General features: G+C 36.2%; 2 protein-coding genes across 3 annotated transcripts; both read right to left on the bottom strand.

Moving 5' to 3' along the window:
- Positions 1 to 5,015: 5,015 nt before the first annotated feature.
- LOC127975355 (membrane progestin receptor alpha-B) lies at positions 5,016 to 11,091 on the bottom strand. Of its 2 annotated transcripts, none has more exons than XM_052579363.1 (2): positions 10,990 to 11,091; positions 5,016 to 9,385 (listed from the first exon to the last, which is right to left on the bottom strand). In XM_052579363.1, the coding sequence occupies exon 2, from the start codon at positions 9,347 to 9,349 to the stop codon at positions 8,285 to 8,287; it is 1,065 nt and encodes a 354-aa protein (XP_052435323.1). In that variant the 5' UTR covers positions 9,350 to 9,385; positions 10,990 to 11,091; the 3' UTR covers positions 5,016 to 8,284. The 2 variants fall into 2 exon arrangements, with proteins under 2 accessions (XP_052435323.1, XP_052435322.1); XM_052579362.1 differs by having other exon boundaries at positions 10,878 to 11,065.
- A 3,958-nt stretch (positions 11,092 to 15,049) lies between these two features.
- Positions 15,050 to 18,718, bottom strand: LOC127974327 (stathmin-like). Its single transcript, XM_052577509.1, has 5 exons — positions 18,630 to 18,718; positions 16,889 to 16,934; positions 16,570 to 16,742; positions 16,303 to 16,494; positions 15,050 to 16,198 (listed from the first exon to the last, which is right to left on the bottom strand). Exons 2-5 carry the CDS (start codon positions 16,902 to 16,904, stop codon positions 16,133 to 16,135), a joined length of 447 nt encoding a protein of 148 aa, XP_052433469.1. The 5' UTR covers positions 16,905 to 16,934; positions 18,630 to 18,718; the 3' UTR covers positions 15,050 to 16,132.
- Positions 18,719 to 20,885: the final 2,167 nt, after the last annotated feature.

Below are 20,885 nucleotides of genomic sequence, written 5' to 3'. Positions count from 1 at the left end.
CACTGGCGGTACCATGGATACCAGTCTAGTGTTTTTCAGCAGCGCTGGTCCAATTGGCATGAAGTGTAGGAGAACATGACAAAGGTGTAATTGCTCTTACCTTTTTTCCTTTTCATTACCTCTGCAGGGAGTCTGTTTATGTAGCCATTTAGACTTTTTCTGTGATTGAAAAGTCTGACTACAGTGTGATGTCTGAATGAATTATTCATACATTTTTTATCTATTTTTATATTAAGTATTTAAACTTTTCTAATTAATATTCTTTTTACTCTAGTGATTATTTCGCAGCATGGGGTAATTTAGAAAGTTAGCTTCCAAAAAAAAAATTTTTTTAAACTTATTCAATCTTTTATTTTTTCCAAGTTATTAAAACAATTAATAATAATAATAAAATAATTTAAAAAATAACATTGTACATGCATTAATAGCAGTGCATGCTTATCGTTCACGAAAACAACCGCTAAATCCAGAAAAAAATAGTTAATTATAAAATTTCATTAAGTAGTACAAAAATACATTTATTAATAGCGGTGCATGTTATTATTGTTCATTAAACTAAAGCTAAATAAAAATCATTCATTAAACTTAAATAGAAATAAAAGCCAAATACCCATGTGTTACCCAAATAAAATTGACAAACAGTAAGTCTTTGAGAAGGGGTTTATCAAGCTAGGTGGTGCATTAGAAAAGGGGCTCATCTCCTGTTTCCAAAATGTAACTGCTGAACAAAAAGAAAACAATGGCTCATCTCACATTTGCCAAAACTTTGGGGCAAATATTCTGTGGACTGATACAACAAAGGTGAACTTTTGTGTGTCATGTTACATCTGGCATAAAACCAACACACACAACATTTCATAAAAATAACACCATACCAACAGTCAAAGTGTGGAAGTGTGATGGTCTGAGGCTGCTTTGATTCTTCAGGACCTGGACACCTTTGATGGAACCATGAATTCTGCACTCTATCAGAAAATCCTGAAGGAGAATATCTGACCATAAGTTTGTGACCTCAAGCTCAAGTGCACTTGGGTTATGCAGCAGGTCAATGATCCCAAACACACCAGCAAGTTCACCTCTGAATGGCTCAAGAAAAACACAATTAAGGTTTTGGAGTGGCAAAATCAAAATCCAGACTTAAATCCAATTGAGATGCTATGGCATATCCTTAAACAGTCCATTCATGCTCGAAAACCCTCCAGTGAGGCAAAAAAAAGGGGGCCAAAATTCATCCCCAGTGATGTGAAAGACTCATTGCCATTTATCACAAATACTTGATTGCAGTTGTTGCTGCAAAGGGTGGCACAACCAGTTATTATTTGGACAGATTGTTTCCCATAAAAATTTAATCCTTATCGTAAAACTGCATTTTGTATTTACTCGGCTTATCTTTGTGTAATATAAAAATTAGTTTGACCTGAATCCAGTGTGACAAATATGAAAAAAAAAAATACTGAAGGGGGGCAAAAACTCATTCACACCACTGTATATTATAGAATATTTCAAAAGTTGTTTTGTTTACAGCTCATCAGTCAAAAATCAAGTATTTCAAAATATTAGAATATTTCTTAAGATCAATCAAAAAAAGATTTGCAAAACAGAAAAGTTCAATGTTCTTTTAAAGTTGTTCATTCATGCACTCAATACTTGGTCTGGCTCTTTTAACACAAACGAGAGCATCAGTGAAGTGTGGCATGGAAACGATCAGCCTGTGGCACTGCTGAGACATTACTGAGCCTTCAGCTCATTTGTATTGTTGGATCAACTGTTTCTCATCTTTTTCTTGAAAATATCTCATAGATTCTCTGTGAAGTTCAGGTCCGGCAATCAAGCACAGTAATGTCATGGTCATCAAACAATTGGAAGTGGTTTTGGCACTGTGGGCAGGTGCTAAAGTACTGCTGCAAAATGAAATCAGCATCTCCATAAAGCTTATCAGCAGAAAGTGCTCCAAAATCTCCTGGTAGATGGCTACATTGACTTTGGTCTTGATAAAACACAATGGAGCAACACCAGCAGACGTCACAACAACCCAAATCATCAATGACTTTAGAAACTTCACTCTGGATTCGGTGCCTCTCCAGTCTTCCTCCAGACTCCAGACCTTGATTTCCAAATGAAATGCTAAATGTAGTTTAATCTGAAAATAGGACTTTGGACCAATAAGTTCTTTTTTCTCCGTAGGCAAGGTTAGAGGAGCATAGTGACTCTTGATCCACTGAATCCAACTTTTGAAATGTTTTACTTTACATCTAGAATATATGGAAATTTCACTTTTTAAAATAAGATATTATTTTTTTTAGATGCACCTGTATGTGCGTGTGTGTGTGTGTGTGTGTATATATATATATATATATATATATATATATATATATATATATATATATATATATATATATATATATATATATATATATATATATATATATATATTATTTATTTATATATTATTTATTTATTTATAAAACATGACGTTATGAATTCATTTGTTTCTATTTCATTCAATTAGACTCAATTATTTGTCAAGTTTTCAGAGTTTTAGCTTTATTTTCTTACTCAGTAGTTAAATTGAAAGTGGTTTAAGAAGTGCACTAACCAAATCAGTACAGGTTGTAGCTTTGGCAACCACTTCCATCCATTTTAGCGGGTTGCACAGTATTTTTACAGTGCAGGAAAGCCAACTCCTCGTCAACATGAGTCAGCCAACTCCAACTGACCTCTGAACATCACATCACTCCCACAATCCCTCAGTCATCAGAGCTTTCCCACCTCACATTCCTCAGACCCTGTGTAAGCCGTCGGGAAGTTAATCTACAGAGACTATAAGATGATAAAGGAGCCCAGAATCAGTTTAAACTATACTGAACTGGTCACGGTTGCGCAAGATACTTTTCTAAGCTTTGAAGATGAAAGCTTTTCCTGCCCACCACAATTCTGATGCAAGAATGACATGTTAAAATGAAATGACACAATTCTGTTTCAGACAGATTTCCAGATTATAGCTTCACAGAGAGATTTTTGATCAATTTATTTTATTATTTCATTATGTTTGCAGCGCTGAAGGCAAAGTGACGGCTGAGAATCAGTATTTCAGAATATTAAGCACTGGATAGACAAGCAGGCCCTTGTCTTCAGGATTGGCGAGAGAAGAACAGAATATGAGTGGAAAGGAACAAACCGTTCTTTATAAAGCATAAATTAAATCTAAGAAAGATATAAAATGTGAGATCGAGCCCTCAAATTCATGTGACATGCTGTCAACAGCCCTCAGACTTGCAGTGGACCTTGGAGCCTAGATGAATGTGATCAGAGCCTTTTAAAGTAATGTGTTTCAAAGGCATGCACTTTTCTAGAGAGTTCTGATGTTAAGATGTGACTCATAGCCAGCATTTCCACAAAAAAAGAGCATAATAAACCATTCTTGAATATGTGCATATTAAAATTGCAGGAGCAGGTGAAAATCTTGGTTTGTAGGTGACACAATGAATGTTTTGAAGTATAGAAATGCTGTTTTACATAAGTGTGTTGTGATGATAAATGGCTTAAAAGGATTGTGCTACATCATTCAGCTTACAAAAACACTGTTGTTCATTGTTGTCTTTGACCACACTGCCATCTTGTGGCAGATGCATGTGAATTTACAGAGTTCTGTTGCTAATTAACCATGTGCAGCGCCATTAAGATGATGACAATGATGATGAGAAGGCTTGATGACGATTTAGATTATGATGTTGAACCATTTAACAGATGAGCATTATGTATGAATCAAGATGTCACAAAATCCTCATACTAAAATTCTTTTGTACATTCAGATTCTTATTTTTAAATAACATTTACCTATAGCTGTTTCATAACTGTATGCTATAGCTGTTTTATAGGTGTTGCCATAGTAGACTTTTACATGATCTTCATATATTTTTACTGACCTTTTGCATTTTGTAATTAAGCCAGAATGTATGTATTTTTACTTATTAGCTAGCCTAGACATTAAAGAGCTATTATTTCCAGCACACTTTTATTGGGAAATGATGGAATACAGAGCAAAACATTACTGATTAAAAATGTAACATTTTCACAGATGATGATGCTACCCAGTATTGGATCTTTTGCTGACTTTATAACTGACTTTATAATATAAATGTTCAACAATTAAGATTACGGCTTTAACAATTTTAAATTATAAATCAAATATATAATAACTACCTCAGAATGTATCTCATTGTGGCCTTGAGTAAATTAAATCTTATCTTGTTAGGTTTGTTGTTAACACGTCACCTTTAAATTCCTAAACATTTTTAAACATAACTTCAAAAATGAAACCATATGGAAACCATTGACTGGTAAACTACTTAATTGCAGCGTTTCAAGCTGTCATAGCACTGTACAAGTTTTTTAATTAAATAGATCAACAAAAAAAAGAGAGAATAAATACTTCAGTGAACTATTTCTGTAATATGGTTATTTGTAGGAAAAAGACAAGTTAGAAGTATAATGAATACTGTACATAAATATATTACTAGGCTCAGCATTGTACAGAGACGTATATCAATTAGAAAATTAGATTTAAAATCATAGCTGGGATTTATGCCGTCCTAAAGGGTATGGATTTATTGCATCCATACATTATGATAGTGATTATTTAAAGGAATAAGCTTCTATTAGACAGACTAAGTTTACTAGATTATGCAAATTTACTGGAAATTCATATGCAGACACAAAACATGATTAAATTCTGTCAGCGCTTGTTTACACACTGTCATGTCGTTCCATATGAATGATGAGAGAATTTTAATTTTTGGGTGAACAGCCTTTGAAATTATCTGACATGTTGTTTTAACACTTCATTTGACGCCGTGACAGTTGCTGTAGCGGTGCATTGAATGGATCACAATAGCTTTATTGTTCACAATAACAAATTGTTACTCACTTGTTAGTGTGTGCATGCATAAACAGATGTATACTCTATACATTGTTTTAGCTTTTCTGTCTAAACAGGAAACACAATGAAGTGGAAGTTGGGACTTACAGTTGTTTATTGACTTAAATACCATAGTACATCAACAAAGTCATTTCCAAACACAACGGTATAGCTTAGGTTATCACCAGTCTTTATTGTTCCTGTTCTGCACTTCAGCAGAACATGAGTGTTAGTTCAGCTCCGTGCAAGGGTTCGTGGTTGAGTACGGAGTACAAGAGGTTCTCAAGTGACTTTCTGAGCAGTCCTTCTTCTTTAAGTGCAATACAAAAAGAAAGACAATTGTTAAAACAAACTCTGAACATGATCATGTTCAAAATAGAAAAGGTTAAGTGTCTCTGAGGTGAGTAGATTAGTATAGTATTTGAGAAGGAGACACTTTACAGTTTAGCAGAAATCATTTACAGAGTTTCCTTAAAATTCCAATTGAGCATTACAGGAATTGAGGCTTTAGGTCAAATCCTGGTGGTGCCAGGAGATGACCTCATCTGTTTTCTTTCTCAGTGACATCAGCTCTTGGCGGCCCCCTGTTTACTATCTACTATGTGATTTTGAATGATCTGTTCATTTCTTAAACTGTGGTACAGCAGTAAAAAAACAACATATTTTGTTAATAGTTCACATTTAATATCTACAGTATGTAATTAACATTATAAAATAATTGTAATCAATATGGTCTTTCATTAAATAAAGCACCCACTATGCAATCATTTTTTTTAATATTTGCCAACTAACAACATTTCAATCACTTCATCAGTTCTAGTCCTTGATGACATCATCAAACTGTGACATCATTGTTGTCTGCTGGTGCTGATAAAACTGGAGGGCCATTCACATAGAACGCGTTTTTACATTCCATGCTAAATACATGCTACATCTTTTGTCTTTTGCAGCATCTTGTGCATACAACGTTCTAAATTTGCAGTGCTAAGGTTAACTTTTAAAAAAATGCTACTCTATAGACCGTACTCTTTTTATTACACTGGCTTGCATAATTTCCAAACATAAAAACATGCTTATACAGAATGCGTTTTCGCATTCCACTGCGCTACTTTTCCGTTGCTGTTCTACGTAAACATGTGCTAGACATGATGAACATGTAAAGTGCAACTTAAAAGTTTCCATTTCACTTCCCGGTGTCTCATGATTTTTGCTAAAATAAGTTAAGCTTTAAAAAAAATTATCCATAGTTTTTTTCATTCCATTACCAAGCGTCTTGCATTTTGAAATGCAAAAATGCGTTCTGCGTGAACAGCCCCTTTTTGTTCTCCACGTGTTCCTGGTTGCAGAAATAAATGCTGGTCACCGTTTATCATGACTTCGCTTATTTGCTACTCAAACGGCTCATACCACAGCAACAATTTGTTTTTCTGGGACTGGATCATAAACCAGTTTTTACACTACATCGCACAGACGTTTGCCTGGAGCAATAGCCTAGTGACACAATATTCATCTCAAGGGAATATGAAAATAAGTTATCCTTCCACCTTCAATCTGATGGATATGTGTTGGTTTATGAACAAGGGCTAAGACAAGGGAGCTACACAATTCATGATACAAAATCTAGATGCATTTCACGGTCATTAAAAGGCCAGAGAGGTTCAGGAACCTTCATATCCTTTCTCATCAGTAGCTATCTCACACAGGTATACATAAACGTTCAAAAATGCACACACACATACGACAAGCACCTGTATGCATACTCACACAAGGATGCATGCATGCAGTCAGGCACATTAGAATACACACTTAACACATTAGTTTTGATGCTCAGACTGTTCTTGTAAATAAAGTGCTGAACTTCTATTAGAAAAATCCACATTGCACAGAACACACAAAGGCATTCATATCAGGGTATGAGTAAAGGTTAAGGCCAAAGTTATAGCCCTTGCGTACAAAAGGAGCATCTTCATGACAAATTGAGACATCATAGCTATAATGGACATAATTCATTGTTTCTAAAGAAGCCTCTTTGGCTGGGATAGTTCACCCAAAAACGAATAGTCTTCTGTTATTTATCAAAATATTGTGATATTCTGATTTGATTCAAATTAAATGAAGCAATCAACAGTTAATTTGAACCCCAGTAAATTTCATAGTATGGGCAACAGCAATCTTCAAAATGTCATTCAGATTTGGAAAACATGGAAATGAGTAAATAATGGGTTTTCATTTTTGAATGAACTTTCCCTTTAAAATTTTCCAAACAAAGAGTGCTGATGGTGCAGAGCAACTTTCTAATAACTTTGATGCATAAAGAACACGAGTTCTCATTTTTGTCAAATTACTAATCAGCCAGGGCTGCATCTGAAATCCTTAAACCTGATTATACTGCAATCCAGTGTCATCACATCCTGCCTACTGTTTCATAATGTCCGGTATTTCAGCCCTCATCACAGGCTACACATCAAAAAGGGAAGTGTGCACTGGCAGTGCAAAACCAATCGATTGCAATTCGCTAACCTCATCGTGGCACTGGACGGGTCGGACACACTGTAAGGCAAGTCAGTAGTCAATTTGACACTAATTTGCATTGGCTTACTGAGGAAAATTGTTGAATAAAAAGCAATGCAGAGTCGGGGATTTGATCTGATTCATCTCTTAATGAAATATTCCTAAAACACTCCACATTTAGCTAATTGCGCTGGTCTGATGGCATGGGAACTTTATTTTCTGACATTTTAGTTGCTGTGTGCATCCCTGTAATTCAAACCATAGCACATGGTGCTAGCACCACAAGGTCATGGGTTCAATTCCCAGGGAACACAGGGGTAAAAAATTTAGTTTTGGATCTGGATTTACTTTTTTAGTGTACTACATACATTGAATGCAATATGTCTGCTAAATGTGCAAATGCCATATGAGAAACATATTTAAAAGCAGAAAACTGCACCAAAATGAGGTTGGATTTAGAGGCACAATGCAAATATGAACACTTTCAATGATCCAGTCTACCTAAACTATCCTGTAAGCAAACCAACCTGTCAGCAAAAAGCTGACATCTCATCACAGTTCTCACGTTAACCAGATTAAATAGGTTGTAAGGGCACTCGTCAAACAAATCAGCACCTTCCAGCAGGCAGTCCACTGTTTTAGAGCCATTCTTCAAATGTGATGCGGTTTCAACTGGTATGTCACGTTTGGTAAACAAAAAGCAGTTGGTTCAAAATGCATTGGCAGGCCACAAAAAAACATTAACAACAAATATAAGACACACTTAAAAATAACAAAAAGGTTTTTCATTGTTAGTTGCTTCAATTGTTGTAGACCAGTGCAATCCTTCCTACATGTTCAAGGCAAGGTCTCTGGCTACTCCTGCTTCTCTTCTAGATACGCCTTCACCCGTTTGCGCACATAGAACGCAGTGAGTGCGCTGCAACACGCTGTGAAGATAAAAAGAGCCACTGCATCGTGAGCCAAGTCTCCATGGAGACTTTCATAGAGAGGTTTCCTCTCGCTAAAATCCAGTCGCACGGCTTCGATCTGCACTAGAGTGCAGAGCACAAGGAACACGTGGAAGACCTGATGGCCCTGCCCGATGAAGTCGCAACGTCCAGGGAACCAGCGCTCAGGATGGGGGTATGAGAAGAAGTAGGCGCTGATTAAAAAGGAGACAACCTGGTAGCAGTGGTACACCACCGCCTGGTCAGCACAGCCTTGTTCGCAGCTGTAGCATTTATAGATGCGATGGAGCACTGGGCTGATGTCTAAACAGTAGGCCAGGCCCGAGGGAACCACTTGGAATAGCTTGTGAACGAATTTGGGCAAGCTTGGGCTGGCGTACTTGCCTAAGCAGCAGCCCGTACAGGACAGCCAGGCCAGGAAGGCAGCAGCTGGCAAGAAAAAACTTCGCACTTGAGCATGCCATTCTTGTTCGATGACATAATAGAAGTGGGCCAGGGCGCTGCCATACTGGTATACGGCTACACCAACATAGTCCAAAAAATAAAATGTGTAGTGGGAGAGCTCAGACTTGGCCGAGAGCAGGTGGGCAAGCGCGCTGCAGCCCAGGTAGGTGAAGGCGGCTAAAAGCAGGATGAACAGCGGCTGGGCGTGTGGGTCTCGCAGGAAGTCCACGGTTTCTGACAGCTCCTGAAATTTGACTAAGATAATGAGGGAGGCCAGCAGGTGTGTCCACACATTTACTGACTCATTATGCCTCTGGAACAGAGTGAGGAAGTAGTAGCGCCAGTTCTGGTCGGGCGGCCTGTAGCCCGTGAATATATGTGACTCACGGAAAACCCACGGCACATCGCTCACCATCACAGTACAAGGCAGTTTAGGGAAGGCTGACTCCAGGAAACGGGGGATTTGGCGAAGCTGCTGTGCGTTGATGAACAGCCGCCCTATCTGCTCCATCACAACCGTCGCCATGGTGAGGATTAATTAAGCAGCAGTCTATTGTGAGATCTGTTTTGGAAAAAAGTATTCAGCAGTTAAATATTACCCTTGCTTTATTAAGAACGTTTACTTGGAAAATAAATAAATAAAAATAAAGTTTTTTTTAAACTCTCTTTAATTTGTGTACCAAAGGTGTGAATACATGCATTATACATGAATACATGTTAATGTTAATACATTTAATCAAATTGATGTGTTTTATAACATTCTGTAGTGGAAATGATGGAATATATATATAAAAACTTGTGTGTTGCATTACTTGTGTGTGTTCATTTTTTTTTTTTTTTTTTTTTTTTTTTGAATAAAATAACTAACTACTTTGACTTCCTAAGGTTTATTTAGCATATAGCATTTTATGTATATCCTAAATCTACTTTTTGCTGTTTATTTGTTTTTAATGTGTGTGTGTGTGTGTGTGTGTGTGCAGTATATACATTTCTTTAAATTAATATTTAATTGGTTTCAATATTTAATTGGTTTTCACACAATTTAGGTCATCCAAGTTTTAAAAACCAAATCATTTTTATAGTTTGAGATTTAAATTATGAGCTGGGACAAGGGTAAAGCCATTTTAAAATTACTTAAAATGGAATTAAATACATTTAATTTAATAATTAGTTGCCTAAGTTGCCCAAGTTGCACAATCCTTATTTTTGTAAAGGTTTGCAGTTTTTAAAACATTTAAATGGTACATTTTAAATTCGTGCCCTACTTTTTAGTGTCTTATTTTCATGTCTTATTAATGCAAATGCCATATTCTAAGCGATGCATGCAAATTGATACACGTTAAAGTAAAATATCAGGAACCTGAAAACCACATTTTATGAAAAACACGTTACGCCTGTAAATTAAAAGATTGTATATAAAACAATTGTTTAACGTGAAATTAAGGTAAAATGTTGTAAAACGGGGCGTTTCTTCATGGTAAAATGAAGAGACATCACCGCTTACGTAACATCAGCTCTCTGCGTAAAGCTTCTTGTGCACATGGACTAATAAGGACGAATCTTACGAAACGAATACATCAATAATATCCGGAAAAACATACGGTTTGCGTAAAAATAATTGTTTTTCCATTTTCAAATCTATTAAAACGACCAAATAGTAGGGAATTTTAGTGATGGCATCCCAAAGGACAGACCCTTCCCACACCCTCAAGCTGTTTCTCGTGAAATCTCGAAAAAAGAAACGTGAAAAGCCGGAAGCCCAACAATGAAAATGTCTTACGAAATTCAACGTCTTCTACAGGTGCAAGCAACAACCAAAAACGAATTATTTCTTTTTTCATGTATTGTAACGTTACATGTCTAACCAAATGTCGATATCTATCTTGGGTTATACTAATTATTAATTATCCCCGTTTACACTCTATGCTCGGAACGCAACATACAAAGGTAATGTCTGTTTTTTAAAACTTCATCCAGAAGCATATAGTACATTGCATATGGGGATTTACTTTATACCTGTCTTGCATTAAACGTATCGAAATGAACTGGTTTACCTTTTAAGAGGATAATCCCCTCAGTCAGTGAACTGCATTTAACCGCACCTTCATATGCGTCTTGAGAAAACGTAACTAAAGAAAGAAAACTGAATTATGTAAAAAATATTACGTGAAAATCTGTTGAGCTGGAGAGGCTCCTGTCAGTGTCAGCTCCCTGCTGTACCGCTGTCAGATGGCCGTGATCTAAAGATTCCTGATGGGCAGGCAAACTGTCCAATCAGAAAAGCTGAACAGTGTTGTCACCGCCCTTGTTCAAAGAAAGTGGCCAATAGGAAATACTTTTAAAGGTGGCGACACCCTGTAAAATGTATGGACTGTGAAATGTGAAACTACTCTCTTCTTATTAATACATACATTCCCTATTTAATAAAATACTAGGTGCAAGCCACTGTGGTATAACACAGACACAAAATAAATAAATATATATATAAAAAAAATATATATATGCCACATATATGCGCCCATATGTGTGCAGTAGCTACTTTACAGAGTTAACAGAGCAGTTTTGGTTAAAAGCCACATGTAGACCTATTTAGACACTTTTTTATTGTCATTGTCAGCCGTTTGAATTAATTACATTAAAAACATTTGCAGTTAATTGAATTTAAAGGTAATTTGAATATGCACATTGTCTAATATGTTCATTTTGTGAGTGTTCTGTTGTTCATTTCTTATGCTGAACTATGTGATGGCTTATCTCATCACCCACACATGCACTCTGCTGACAATGTGTCCTTGTCAAACTCTGTGTTAACAGTGGAAACAAAGGTCTACATTGTGAATTAAGACACAGGAAGGGAAAATGGTCCGTGTACTTGTTGGCCAACGGATTTTCGTTTTAAAAGGAAAAAAACAAAAACGAAAAACAGCTCGTTTCCCAATTTCCATTAGTAAATAGGAAAACAAAAAACGGAAAACAATCCATTTTTCTTTTTTTCTTTTGATATTAAAAGACGGAAAACGGAAAACAATCTGGTTATCCGATTGTATTTATAGATGGAAATCGGAAATCAAAATACGTATGTATGAACTATTTCTGCATTCTGCATTGGTACTTTTTCGTGAACCGGAAGTTACTCCCGCCCAGAGCTCCCGCCACGCCAAGAAGACCCGCCCTTCACCCAAGGTAATGTAAAACACGTAATTGATGTCCGAGCTACTGCGACAATGGAAACAAGTTATGTTCTCTTTTGAGAAGGCAAACGTGTCACAGTAAGAGATGATGACATGTCTGTTGACACAATAGTTGACACAACAATAACAACATACGTAACGTTTGTTATAATTTACAGTTTTGCACGCAAAGACATAACGCAGTATGTTCCTGCACAACCGGAGGCTGCAGTTTCAGGACCTCAGATCTATAACCCTGTTGGTTTAGTTTGCAGTCACGTTACTTTGTATATAGCATCAATATATTAATCTCAGTAGTATTTGTTTTTAAATATGATTTTTGATTCAAAATGCAGCAGAGGTTAATTACTAAGTGAGCTTTGAGTCACAATTTTAAATTTAAACATGAATTAACACAAAATATAAATGAAATATACATTTTGTGAAATTGATGTATGTCAATTTTAAAACAATTGTAAAAAAAAGGAAGAACCTTAAAAGTCTTAGTCTCTTGAATTATACAGCAGCTGCTGCTGCTCTGTATATATATATATATACATATGAAAAGTGAAAGTCCTTGCAGCATGTGGTGCATCTCTTCAAATCGGGCAGGGATCTCCCTTTTTGGTTTGTTATATGTATCTAGAAAAAGAGAGAGCCTACTTGTTAGAATATTTTGAGATCATGAAAATATCCCTAGTGCCTTTTTTAATCATCTGTCCTACAATGAGCCTAATCGAATCCATAAAATCACTTCATAAATGGCCATGCAAAACATGACAGAAACTAACATATGATAGCAATGTATAACTGTATGTGGAATAGACCTGCAGATTATGCCAAATTGTAACAAACTATTAAAATGCCGAATGCCTCATGTATCATTGCAAAACAATGCCAAAACAACAGGCTAACACATAGTGCAACTAGACAGTCAGTGCAGTTTAATTATGAAATATATTTTATACAAAAATATGGTAAAACAATGACTATTAAGCCAGTATTCACTCTAATACATTAACCGGCAGGTAAATCTTACAAACCTTACATCAACCATGCTCTTGTCATCTGATAAGTTTAATTAATGTGCAGGCCGTTCCACCCCTATTAGGTTTTCTGACATTTTAATTAAGCATTTTGTTTATATTCGTTAATAAACTAACAATGAATCTGATGGATTAGCATTTGTCTTTTTACTGTTTGCCATTTATTTTAAATGTTCATTAAACGTATGGTATTTTCCTTCTATGCACTTCAACAGGTTGATGGCAGCAGTCTGTACATTACAGATGATGCAAACACCAAAACATTTCCAGAGCCATCTGGACGTTTTTGCATCCTCAATCTTGTGCATCTTGTCCATTATGAGGTCCACGGGGATCCAGATCATAGTCAGCTTCCTGCAAGCAGAGCCGTACCCACTACTGCTGTTCCTTTTGCCTTCATGCACCGCCCTGCACCTGCCGCTTCTGCTTCCACTGAAACACCACGACCTTCCCCTGGAACTACACGATATATATATATATATATATATATATATATATATATATATATATATATATATATATATACCAGCTGAATATGTTAGACAAATGTTTCTTATTTATGTCTCTCTGTCTAGAGTTGAAGCCTACAGCCATTCTGTCCATGCAGCAACTGATGGAAAAGGGGTTCACTTTGGTGCTTGTGATGTTGTCGCAAAAATGACATATATATAAACATTCTTGAATCATTCTTGTGTCTTGTCTTGCCTCTCAACAACTTTTAAACTCTCTGCTGTAATTTAGTGACTCCATACACTGATTCCAACTTTAACTTACCTGATAATGAGCTAATTCACCTTAAGGAGGTTAATAAATATACTGTATAATTCAAGAGACTAAGACTTTTAAGGTTCTTCCTTTTTTTACAATTGTTTTAAAATTGACATACATCAATTTCACAAAATGTATATTTCATTTATATTTTGTGTAAATTCATGTTTAAATTTAAAATTGTGACTCAAAGCTCACTTAGTAATTAACCTCTGCTGCATTTTGAATCAAAAATCATATTTAAAAACAAATACTACTGAGATTAATATATTGATGCTATATACAAAGTAACGGGACTGCAAACTAAACCAACAGGGTTATAGATCTGAGGTCCTGAAACTGCAGCCTCCGGTTGTGCAGGAACATACTGCGTTATGTCTTTGCGTGCAAAACTGTAAATTATAACAAACGTTACGTATGTTGTTATTGTTGTGTATTATTTCAGTACCTGAAATATCCTGCATATTTTGTCAACAGACATGTCATCATCTCTTACTGTGACACGTTTGCCTTCTCAAAAGAGAACATAACTTGTTTCCATTGTCGCAGTAGCTCGGACATCAATTACGTGTTTTACATTACCTTGGGTGAAGGGCGGGTCTTCTTGGCGTGGCGGGAGCTCTGGGCGGGAGTAACTTCCGGTTCACGAAAAAGTACCAATGCAGAATGCAGAAATAGTTCATACATACGTATTTTGATTTCCGATTTCCATCTATAAATACAATCGGATAACCAGATTGTTTTCCGTTTTCCGTCTTTTAATATCAAAAGAAAAAAAGAAAAATTGATTGTTTTCCGTTTTTTGTTTTCCTATTTACTAATGGAAATTGGGAAACGAGCCGTTTTTCGTTTTTGTTTTTTTCCTTTTAAAACGAAAATCCGTTGGCCAACAAGTACACGGACCGAAAATATTACTTCATCTGACAAGTAATAAAAACATATTCCCATGCACTTTGCAGTATTGCACCAAAATTAAAATAGAAAATATTTAAAGAATTCCTGTTGTACTTGTCCTTTCTGTGGTAAATGTAATTGTTTTTCACATTGATAGACTTTCCATCTATAATACTCTGATTGATTGAATGATTCAGACTGGGTCATAACAATGTGTGGGTGTTTCGAAGGTCACTTTGACATTTGAACTTGATGCCCCTTCCTACAACACAGACAAGCACATGATTTCATTTTGATTTTATTCAATAAAAAAAAAAAACATTTATTCACACATATTACTGAACATGATCTTTTTTTTTGGATGCATGTAGTTGCTTATAGTAAGGGAGTTCAGAATTTGGAAATAAGGTATAACTCATTATCGAAAAGATTGATGCACTACTTCTGAACACATAATAAGCATAAGCCATTCATCACTGCAAAGCTGTTTACAACTGCCATAAGTTGTCATGCACCTAACCATAATAGTGGTCATTATGTCAACATTAGGATTTTTTTAATTTTTATTATTATTATTATTTTAAGACAAATGTTCAAAAAAGCCTTTTCTAAAACATGTTAGACACACTCAAAACCACTAGATGCCAGTATAGTTCAAACAGTCTCAAGAAACAGATTTTTTATTTTTATATACTAAAACGTTTGCAAGTACTTACTGGAATGCATTGATTTTTTATTAGTGCAAACTGAGTATGAATTACTATAAAAGTATGATCTAGTAAAGGAAATGTGTGTGGATAATGAAATGTTCAGTTTTCACACTAAGAATCTCATGCAGATTATAAAGAGTACATCAAAAAGTGTCCTAAAAGATCAAATTATTATTCTGGCAAAACGTATTTTCCATATAGAATTACAGAAACTGCCATTTATCTCCATATTGTACAAATTTTAAGGTGTTTTACTCCACATTACACTCTGGCTGACTGACAGATCAACAAAGAGGCAGTGGGAAAACTGGTACAATAACAAACAACTGTGCAACTTTATTAAGCTCATAGGATGGCAGTACTGACATACAAGGGAACAGGTGGACTTGCACAATGCAGTATACCAAGTATATATTAGACCTATGCATAACACAGGCATGCTTCCCTATCAGTGAAACGCTGCTCATTTTAAACCCTATAGAGCTGCAACTGGATAAATCTACAGGTTAGAGAGGATGGTGAAAGACAGAACTGAATACACATAAACTGATGAAATGTTGTGCACCAGCTTTTCCCCAAAACCCCTTAATAAAAAAAAGTGGCAAGTACATGGATCCAAATATGGAAAACAGGCAATTTAATGGAACAAAAAATAAATCTTTGGATACATTAAAAAACCCAATACTATACCCTAAATGAAAAGGAAAATGAGAGAGGAAACTTAGTTTTCACCCTCTGCCCCCTCTTTTGTTTCTTTGTTCTTTCGTACCTCTTCGAGCTTCTTGTCCTAAAATAAAGACAAACACATCCATTAACATAATGTAAATTCAACAGAACTGAAACTTTACAAAGTAAGACCTATAATGCATATGCATTCATCTACACAGAAACCTTCTCTTTGAATTTCTCATTCAGAGCTGCCATGCGTGCTGTGCGGTTTTCTTTGTTGGCTTCCATTTTCTGGTTAAGTTTCTCCTCTGCCATCTTGCTGAAGTTGTTGTTCTCCTCCATTGCTTTCTGAAGGACCTCCTTCTCATGCTCTCGTTTCTCAGCTAAGTGCTTCAGGACCTCTGCCTCGTGGTTCTAATATGAAATGGTCAACAAATGAGGAACAGAACGCACAATCACTATGCAGCTGATTCCTAAACGACCACTTACCTTGCGTCTCTCCTCTGCCGCTTCCAGTTTTTTCTGGATCTCGTCCAGAGATACCTCCTTCTTCTTGGGGGTAGAAAGTGGGAATTCTCCCTTGGCATCTGGAGCCGAAGGACTCAGGATGACTTCAAAAGCCTGTCCTGAGGCACGCTTGTCCAGTTCCTTAACCTGAATATCTGTGAAGGATAAGTCGTCACATTTAATACTCCGTGCTTGATTTCCTTTGCAGATTGATTTCAAATAAAAGATTTAAATTACAAATAAAAGTGAAGCATACTGATTTCGAGATTGGAGCTTAGCTGAACTTATTTTCGCATCTTACCTCCAGAGGACGCCATTGCACTTCCAACCTCGATGGGTTTACACACCTGCCAATTGAATGCATATAATAATAATATCAGGAAAAAATGCAGTCGTTTTGCTACTAACGTTAATGCAAATCATGCTTACACAATCTTTTAACAATCTGCCCATTCCCACATAATAAAAACAACCCTCAGCTATACAACAGCTTTTCTATCAATTAAAAAAGAAGGTAGTTATTGATGAAAAATCCAAAAGCTGAGTCTGTCCCTACTGTGGTATATAAATAAAAGAAAGAAAGAAAGAAAGAAAATATATGTATGTATGTATGTATACCTATTAAATAACTGTATAAACAATAACTAAAACAGACTAAAGGGAGTGGCGTCGCCACAATAGTCATGCATAATTTACTAACTGAATGCTATTTTGGGAAGGAAACAAGCTGTTAAAAATGCAAAAATTACTGCCTATTAAATGGCAATATATCCTTCTTTATGCTGAAAGCCAAGAAAAGGACGAGTCGCTGCCAGCACAACAACCACCGGACCCATCTATTCAGACGTGCTGTCATCATCAGCTAATTAAACGACAATAGTTCAATTAAAATATATACTACGGGGTGCACACTCGGGTGAAATGTAGAGAAAACAAATCAGCATCTCTCTTTGTAATGTAACGTTAATGAGATCACAGTGGGCACTGAGAGATTAAAACAAAGGGGATAGTGTGCAAGAAACGAACAAAGGCAGGCTAATCCGCTGAAGTGATTCGTTAAATATTAAGTATAGGACAAACTTGTCATCTTAAATACGACCTGACAACAAGTCATCACTCGATGGTTGAAAATAAACCTCCAGCCCTTGTGTCTATCCGATGGGATTCAGGATCTCATCTGGAGACAATAGATGGGCGAGATACACCCTGAACCCCCATTATAAAAGTCCTCAAAAATCAATGATAACCACAAACTAGGCTATATAACGTATCAATAACACCTTATTAATGTTCAAGGATCATGTAAATATGGAATGAAACGCTTACAAATAACGTTAGAGGTATTGCTGTATCACGCATTTCCTACAAACCAGATCACACCCTAGATCTCTCTCATTTCATACCACACACAACTGCACTGCCCATTGTACAAAATAATCTCAGTGTTTGTCTCCTAATCGATATAATTGATAGAATTGAAGGTAAATAATAATATTATCACACATGCACACATAACGAAGACAAAAGGCGTCGAGACCCATTAGATCACCTGTCACTGTACTGTGGGCTATATTACGGAAATGTTAGGATTTTAGGTAAAACAGAAACAATAACTAACAATATAAGTGATTTGCACTAAAAACAAAAAGCAAAATCAACTAGCAGAGCTCAACTAAACGTGAGCCAGTTCGCTAATGTTGAGCTCGACCGTCTGCACAATTCCCTCCCGATTAAACAATAAAAACAAAACATTAATGGTCGCGCAACGACGAGCATATTTAGATAGCTCTGCGTGCTGCTATTTTTTAATTACTTACTTATTTAGTTATGGTAAGTTAATTCTCTAACCATACAGAATATTCCAGATGCCCTTGTCTATTATCTACATCCCCTCCCCAAAAAGGGAGGTAAATAAGGGTGTGACTGAAATTAAAATCGCAATCATTTGAATTTTTATACTTTAAATGTCTTTTCTTCCTGTCACCTCAAACACGGTTAAGATGTATTGCAATAATACATGCAACAACAACAAAAAAACCCACCTTTAGTTGCAGTTAAAATTAAAGCTGGAGTTCTCCGCGCGTGCAGATTCCTCTCTGCTTCAGCATCAACCGTTCGCGCAAAAGAGGACCAAATTGTATTACGTCATATTTGGACGTGACCAATGATCTTCGAGTAGAGAATTCTGGGAAATGTAGTATGCGATGGAAAATATCTGATTTACTTTTAAATTATTTGCTTAATACATAGGAATGCATTCACATTAAGAATGTACAGTGATTGTTTCTCAAAATAAATAGAGTCATAAATTATAAATGGACAGTCATTAAACAATTCATTTATTTTATTATTTTTATTTTTATTGTTATCATTATCATTATTATTATGTTTTTATTGAACATAACCATTTTTATTATTTCCACTAACCACTGAACCACACATATGGAACTGTGGGATATCATAGCAAAAGATACATAAAACTGACCAGATATACAGTATACTAGTGTACAGTGAGTATACTAGTATGCTAGTAGCATAAACTAGTTTAAATTACATTAAAAGCATAACTTTGAATAGTAAAATTTGACTTGTGACTAGGAAATATTTTTTTCTTTAAGATGAATCTATAATGGAACAAGCGAGTCCTGACATTACCCCATTGTTAGTCATCTCACAATTAGTAGACTACAGCCCAATAAATTAATAGAACAAAGCAGCGAGATGTCTGTGACCTGCTTTAGAAGATGTTTTTGGAGTAAAGCAACATGGCAATTAACAGTTCAGTTGGCATTAGTGATTATTTTGCTTCTGTGCTTCCAATGCCTCAGTGAATCCTCTATCAGTGTATGAACTTTAGCTAAATGGCAGAGTTGATAGTCTCAGCACTGCGTTTCAAGCTGAATGGTTTTTACTGCTGGTGTTTTCTCCGTGCCACTGAATGGTCTTGGTCTCTGTTTGAGAAAAGCAAATGTGTGAGTTAGTTGTTTTTACTATTATTCATTGAGCAGATGCTCTTATCCAAAGTGACTTTCAATTGAGGAAAACACATCAAGTACTGATATGCATTTGAATTGCATGAGATTATTTGATACATTTTTGCTCCTCATATATATCTCTCTAATATTTTCTTCGTAGGCCTCATCTCTGTCCAAAAGTGGCTGTATCATCCTCTGCCAGTCTCCTCCTGCCCCACCCAGGATCTCATTCATCCTGTTTGAGGGGGGAGACATTTTGTAAGCTGCCCAGGGGAAGGGGGAGCAGATGGCGCTTAGATGCCTCGCCCTGTCTAGGGTCTCTGGTGTCTTACACAAAGACACAAAGGGAGCTGAGAAACCCCCTGCCAAGGACATATTTTGGCTGTTATCATTGGGGCTAGAGGGTATCATAAAAGCTATATTAAACAAAATTTAAGTGAATATTAATAAGTTCATCAGCAGGGCTTCTATAACTATAAGATATACTTGCTACATGTTTTGCTTCCCACACATGTTGCTGACTGTTTGGAATTAAGCAAAGAACTGTAACACACACACACACACATGTTTGATTTTGTGAAAAGTGGGGACATCCCATAGGCATAATGGTTTTTATACTGTACAAACTGTATACTATGACCCTACTACACCAACCCTACACCTAACCCTAACCCTCACAGGAAACTTTGTGCATTTTTACTTTCTCAAAAAAAACTAATTCTGTATGGTTTATAAGCGTTTTAGAAAATGGGTACATGGGTTATGTCCTCATAAGTCACCCTGTCCTTGTAATACCTGTGTCATACCCATGTCATTATACAAAGTTGTGTCCTGATATGTCACAAAAACATGCCCACATATATATGTACTTGTGTGTGTGTGTGTGTCTGAACTTTCTGAGAATCAGTCAGACAATGGTAGAGTATAAAAATATGTCAATACATCCAAGCATTGATTTTCCTGTGTTATGTGTCGCCCTTATTATTAGTGAACTAGACCCACATACAACAGGCTGACACTCGATCTGTTAATATGTTTTTAAATCCACTTTATCCAGAGACAGATGTGCACTTTGATTGACCCACATGGGCCAGATGTGCATCGATGAATGTACCCTGGAAGACTTTATGGCAAAATATTTTAAGATAAATGCACTGGAAAATCTATTGGCTAGATTGTGGATCATACTGCCTGCAGGCAGGCAGACAGATACTGTCTATTTCATTTCCCACCGCTGACAGTGACCCACTTTACAGAACCACTGTGCGACAGAGAGACTGTCTCGCTCTTTCTCTCTCTCTCTCTCTCTCTGTCTCTAACGGA

This window comes from Carassius gibelio, chromosome B16 (assembly GCF_023724105.1).
Source record: "Carassius gibelio isolate Cgi1373 ecotype wild population from Czech Republic chromosome B16, carGib1.2-hapl.c, whole genome shotgun sequence".
Classification (NCBI taxonomy): domain Eukaryota; kingdom Metazoa; phylum Chordata; class Actinopteri; order Cypriniformes; family Cyprinidae; genus Carassius; species Carassius gibelio.
The sequence above is the reverse complement of the archived record's forward strand: the minus strand, read 5'-3'. Positions and strand labels throughout refer to the sequence as shown.